General features: G+C 56.8%; 1 protein-coding gene across 1 annotated transcript in view; it reads right to left on the bottom strand.

Moving 5' to 3' along the window:
• Nucleotides 1-951: 951 nt before the first annotated feature.
• Nucleotides 952-6214, bottom strand: part of TMEM140 (transmembrane protein 140) — a 5675-nt gene continuing 412 nt past the window's right edge. Inside the window, 4 exon segments of the mRNA XM_009322478.1 lie at nt 952-2106; nt 2109-2702; nt 3508-3623; nt 4231-4346. Of these exon segments, the coding sequence (XP_009320753.1) occupies nt 2063-2106; nt 2109-2702; nt 3508-3520 (651 nt within the window). The 5' untranslated portion in view covers nt 3521-3623; nt 4231-4346 and the 3' untranslated portion in view covers nt 952-2062.

The raw sequence follows: 6214 nt of genomic DNA, 5'->3' as shown, positions 1-6214 counted from the left end.
TCGCGCACAGCCAGGTCTGGTTGTTTTCCCTTTGGTCAGAATCTACAGTGCGAGGAAGGTGAGGAGAAGGCTCGGTCCGGGAGCGAAGAGGAGCAGGAGCTCCAGCCCACACCAAACGAGGCTCCTGGAAGCGCAGCCAGCACGGGGGGAGGCAGCGACCGCAGTCCGGCTCTCCCATCCCCTCCTGACGCTGGTGCTGGTGCCGACGCAGAGAGGACAGGCCGGGAGGACTCTGAGGACGATGTTCTGAAATACGTCAGGGAGATCTTTTTCAGCTAACGTTGCTTCCTGTGCGGCTCCCCAGGAGCAAAGGGGACAGTGGGGAGGGTGTCCCCTCCCACAGCACTGAGGATGGTGGGAGGAAGGCCTGGAGTGGGCTGTGTATCTGCCATGTTGGTGGCCTATGAAGCTGCTAGGAGGCCCATAAAGGCCATGGGGGAAAAGGAAGGGGACACGCACTTCTCCCTGTGTGTGCTGGGTTCAGTGGGTTTTGGCTCCAGATTAGGTTATGTTCATGTCTGTTTGTCATCTCAGAGCATGGACAGATTAAAGAGGACATTTGGGTTTCTGTGAGTGTCCCTTTGGTGGGTCGGTGTTGGGACTGGAGGGGAGCAGGGAGTTGCTGGCCCTGGAAGGCCTTTGCTGGCTCTGCAGAGCCTGATAGTCATGGTTCAGCCTTGGGGCTCCCTTGCCCTTGTGGTCCCTCTGTGACAGCTGCAGTGGGGCCTGGCAGGCTGGCCCCATTGGACCTGACGCTGAATTTGCCTCCAGGCTCGGCCAGGCCTCCCATAGGTGAGGAAGACATGGGTGGGAGCAGACTGGCAGGGGCAGGGACCATCCTGAGGGGGCTGACCCCATGGCAGCGTGCATGGGGGTCTAGGAAGGGATGAGGATGGCTCAGTGTCCTCTTCCCGGTCTGAAGCAGGGATGAACAAACCACATGAGGCTGGGGCAGGTGCAAGAGCCTTTACTGAAATGAAGAATCAGTCAAACCCGCATCACCAGCCACATCCCCACCCAGACCGCAGCAGGAGAGAAAACAGACCCTCATGTCCCCAAAGGGGATGGGGGGGAAAGCAGGCGCTTCTTTGTGCGAGGTTACAGGCATGGATGGCATGGAGCGCTGCTGTGCACCGCCATGGTGGAAAGACCCCATCCAGTGCTCTGGCTATGATGGCCCAGCTGGGGCACTGCACCCCAGCCTTTGGCAGCCCTGGTCCTGCTCCCCGAGCACACCCCTGCATGGGGCATGTATTGGTATGACAGCTTTGCGGTGAGCTGTCCTCGCACAGAACCAGTTCTCCTGGAGTCTCAAAGGCTGGTGGGAGTGCTGGGCTCAGCCCCGTAATATCACTGGGGACAAACCTGGGGCTCTGCACCAAAATCCTCTGCTTCCTCGTGGAAAGTCTCCTCATTAGGGCTGTGTTCAGTGTTCAGCAAGTTGTTAGGCTGCCCATCCAGGGGCTCTGCGGCTGCTGGGGTTGGATGTGGGCCGCTTCACCCTAACGAACTAAAGGTAAAGTACAGGTGCTCCTGCTGAGGAGAGTATTTCCAGTGCACTTCTGGGGCTGCCACTGCTGTGATGGCAGTGTGAGGCCACAGCTCCTCAAGTCACAATTGCCTCGATGGCATCCCTGGTTAGTCCCGGAGGTGGAGAAGGAGTAGTCTCTTTGGGCAACTCCAAGAAAGGAGGCCTGTTTGCTTCTCTGCCTGTCTATACTTAGGCTAGGTATGTCCAGAGGGCTGTGTCCACTGTGTGCTGGTTCTGATCTGTCCCCTTCACTGTCCTCTGGGTCAGGGCCAGAAGTGCCGTCGCTTTGATGCTGTGCCCCAGGCTGAGGGGTGTGTTACACACTGCTGTTCCCGGGAAGCTTCCATGCTGTGCTGGGGCTGTTGGTGTCTGCTGCCTGCTTCCTGCAGGAGCGCTGCGCACAGCTGTGTGCCAGAGCATGGCTGGACACGGGCCTTTGGACTAAGCATCAAATTCCTGCCAGTGTCTAAAGCTGCAGTGGGATTACTGTTTCAAATCAGGTTATCAACAGCTCTTGCATCTTCTTCGCTGTCAAATCTCAATGGGCAGGGCCTCCTCAGTAAAGGGCTTCGACACGGGCGTGCGTGCTTGGCCCAGCTGAGGTACATAGTGGCAGTGAGCATCTGGAGCAGTAGCAGAGCCTGAGTCCCAAGCAGTGCCAGGAAGCCCCCAGTGAAATCAGAGGGGTGAATCCACTGCGAGGTTTGGAACAGAAAGGTACCCAGGCCTCCAGACAGGATTATGGTCTTGATGATGAGTATGATGAGGATCACCTTCCAGCCCTCTCTCTCCTCTGTGCACTTCACATGTGCAACAAAAATGGGGTAGAAGATGCTGAAGACCAGGCAGGCATACACACAAACCCTGGCTAGCACCATTCCTGGTAGGCGGATGCCCATCACCTGCAGCTGCTTGTACTCCAGGCACTGCAGCTCCCCAGCTGTCTCATTCCACAGGCAGAAGTTGTAAAAGCCAATGCGTTTGTCAGGGAGGTCGACCAGGTTCCCGGCTTCCCACAGCAGTGCGTAGAGCATCAAGGCCAAGGCCCCGGTGGCCTCAAGGAGGGTCAGCGCGCAGAGCAGGTGCCCGGTGCACCTCTGTCGCAGCAGACCCATCCTGGTGCCCGCATGCTCTCTTGATACCACGGTAAAGCCTGCTGTGGGGACGCCTGCTGCGAAACATGAAGGGGGGACCCCTTGGTTGTTGTGTGTTATGGCACCCTTCCCAAGGTGTGCTCCGAGCCCCTGTCAACCGAGGTCTCGGGACTCCCCTTGCAAGTAGAGGAGGAGCATCTCAGTCCTGCCTCTGACTGTGCTGCGCATGTGTTACTGGGTCAAGGGGGGTGCATTTTTGGTCACAGCAAAGGTGGCTTAATGATGTCCTGTGCATGGACCAGCACTGGGAGGACAGGGGATGAGGCTAGTGTGGCTCCCTTAGCCCCGCACACTCCCTTTGCACCATGGTCTCACGTTGGACAAAATAGGCATTTGTCAGCAAACTGCAGTGCTGGAAGGGAGCAAACCACTGCTGTCTGGTAAGGAGGGGGTTAAGAGCTATTCTGGGGAAATGCGTTTCTTTCAGTTCTGGTCAGACAAGGACATCCCTTGTGGTCTTTGGACGACTGAGTAAAACGCAGGCATGACAGGGTCTGAAGTGCAGGACTCCCCCTGCCTCCCCATCCCCTTTCCCCCCCATAGCTCTGGGACACCCGATGCCATTGATGCCACTCGTTTCCAGCATCCACATGCCCCTGAGACCCTTGCATGCCCGTACATTTCGGGGCACAGCAGGGCTGATCGCCCACAGCCCTGCTCCCCACTGAGGCTGGCAGACGTGGTGCTCCTGTGTTCTGGTAGCCTGAGGACTGATGCCCCATGCGGACAGGCAGTTGTCCACCACAGAGAGGCACACCGGACCCACCCGCAGCCGCTCGCCCTTCTCTGGGGCCCGGGGAGATGGGTGCTATGGAGACAGACCTGCGATTGCCATGCTCCTCGCTCCTCTCTCAGACTGCCTGGCAAACCCGACTCCCTGCTCCTCTCCCAGAAATGTGGACTGTCCTTAGTGCCCTCTTGCAGGCTTCTGCTTTGCGCTGAAAAACAGGGAAGTGGCATCAGGAAGGGGTATCACTGGCTGCAGAGCCACGCGGCATCGGAGCACGGGCCACCTGGGTCTGCACAGAGGCACAGACACAGGCCAAGGAGCTCGGAGACCTTGGTTTCAAGCTCAGCCTCCGGCTTGAGGCTCTGCAAATAACCCCTTTCCTGCCTTTGCCAAGCATTATCTCCTGTAAATCATTTACCGCCTTCCCTCAAGAAGTTCACAACGTTCAGTCCTGCTGTCTCCCCTCCACTGCCCATTGCCCAGTGGTATATCATCCCGAAGTCCTGGACGTCCAAGGCCATGACCCCACAGCTGCTTGTGGATTTGATACAGCCTCTGAGTTTTTAGAGTGCCAGGAGAGACCCCACTCAATCTGTACCCAGTGCCTAGCTGCAGCACTGGTGACTAGAGACCCTTCAAGCATCCCCCTCCCACTCCCCGTCTCCCTGGGTACTTGGGAGTGGGGCACCTATGTTTAATGTGCACAGGGATAAAGCTTCTCCGTCCCAAACGTCTCCTCCTCCACATAGTCATAGCCAGGAGGAGGACACACACACACAGAGCATGGAAGGGGGTCACCGTGTCCAGACACTGACCTGTCCCCTTCCCCTGGTCAATACCTCACTACTTCTTTTAGCTTCCCTTGGAGGTCTTCACAATGGGCTTCTGGAGACACTGGAAGGTCACATGGAGGATGCCCATTGTTCTGAATCTACAATGAAGACACAAACGACCAGGAAAATAGCCGTGCTCGGGCCCAGAGCATGCTGCAGAATGAGACCTCACGCACATGTAATTTCACCAGGGTTTGTCTTGCCCCTGGTATTGCCTCTTGGTTTGTCCGTCTTTACGTGTGCTCTCTTGCAGCCAGGCGTTGCTGCTCTTCCTCTTCCTGTCCCGCAAGGGCTCACGCCTGCTCGCCGTTCTCCCTGCCATCCTGCCTCACAGCCCTCAGAGGGAGAACAAGCTGTGCTTGGAGGGGGCTCCTTGGTTAGCTGACCAGCTCCCCGGGGATTTCTGTCGGAACTCAGAGCTGGGACCGGTACAGCCCAGCCGGCTCCTGGCCCTGCCCACCTACCAACCCTTGCTGTCATATTTCTTTAGACAGGTTTCCTAAGGAGGCAGACTTGTAGAAACATGGGCTTTTTGTTCAATCATCTCACGTTACCTTTTATTTACACACCCCCCCTCCCCAAAATAGAAAAGCAATTAAAAATTGTTTCTCTTAATTGCTTCTTAAGTTCTCTTAATGAATTCTTAATTAATAAATTAATAAATTATTAAATTTATTCATAAATTGTAAATATTTTACTTCTTTATTATTTAAATAGTTATTATTAAAGTATAAATATTAATAATACAAATTAATAAAAATTAATTCTCTGTCCCCCTAGAGAGGGGACAGAGAATTAAATTTCTAGCAGGTTCATGGAAATACATGGCAGGGATGGAGGAGAGCCACCTCAGAGACGCTGTGCTGCTATGTGATCTCTGCGTGTATGAGGGCCCGGGGAAATCCCACGGTATCTCTGCCCTCCCTTCTGCTTTGAGGCGCATGTCTATAAGGACCTATTTTCTTTTCCCAGCGATGCCCCTCTGTTCACTCTGCCAACTTGCAGGCAGATTTGCCCCTCAGCCTCCTGCTGCCTCCCGAGCCCGGCAGGTAAATCTCTGTCCCCAGGTGTGACTGTGACAGGGACAGAAACACGCCTGGTGCGGGTGCCCTGTGCCAGCTGGGGCAGAGAGCGCACGGCTGGGTATGGTTTGGCAATGAAAGCCGAGACCTGGCGCCCCGCCACCAGCGCAGCTGCAGGCACGGCATTCGTGAGCTCCGCAGCTCGGCCCCGAGGCCGGTTTGGAGGCAGCCTGGCTGAGAAGCAGGGGATAAACAGGAAAGAGCTGTCACCCGGTGTCCAGCTGGGGCTTTTCCCAGACATCTGCAGCCCCTCCGCCTCTAAGGAGGTGCCTGTGCCTTTGGACGGGAGAGTCCGCGGCTCTACCTCAAAGGTGCAAGAAAGAGGAACCCGAGCACGGCTCAGTGAGCTCCAGCCTGGCTTCAGCCCCCTTGTTTCTGGGCAGGCATCGCTGGAAGCACTGGACTTCACCACGGGAGAGCTCTGTGTCTCAGTCTCCTGGGCAGACAGAGGCTCCGTGTGCACGGCTCAGGAGCTCCCTGCGGTGTCTGTATGCGAGATGGGGCTCGTAGGGACCCTCTGTGCTGCTGGGACTGCACGACCCTTCCCTCTGCTGGCTCTTAGGCAGGCGAGCACCTTCCCAGGCTGGGCCTGTGCCTTCCCCCCAGCGAGCTGCTGGCTGAGTGCCTGGGCAAAGGCAGCGGGACAGGGAGGCCACGGCATGCAGCTCCGGTGCAGGATCTGGCCTCTGTGCAGGGACGAACAGCTCTGTGGAGCGGCCGGACCCCGCTGCAGTGAACAGGCTGAACGCAAAGGGGCGAGGGAATGGGCATTTTCTCTTGCACTGAAAAGCCCCCCAGAAGACTTGGCTTTCCTGCATCCCCGCTCACCGGCTGCTGGGGGGAGTAATGCCGTGCAAGAACAGTGGGAAAGGAAGGCAGCTTTG

This window comes from Pygoscelis adeliae, unplaced genomic scaffold (genome assembly GCF_000699105.1).
Source record: "Pygoscelis adeliae isolate BGI_AS28 unplaced genomic scaffold, ASM69910v1 Scaffold60, whole genome shotgun sequence".
NCBI classification, from domain to species: Eukaryota; Metazoa; Chordata; class Aves; order Sphenisciformes; family Spheniscidae; genus Pygoscelis; species Pygoscelis adeliae.
Note: the sequence above shows the minus strand (reverse complement) of the source record. Positions and strands in the feature narration are given on the sequence as shown.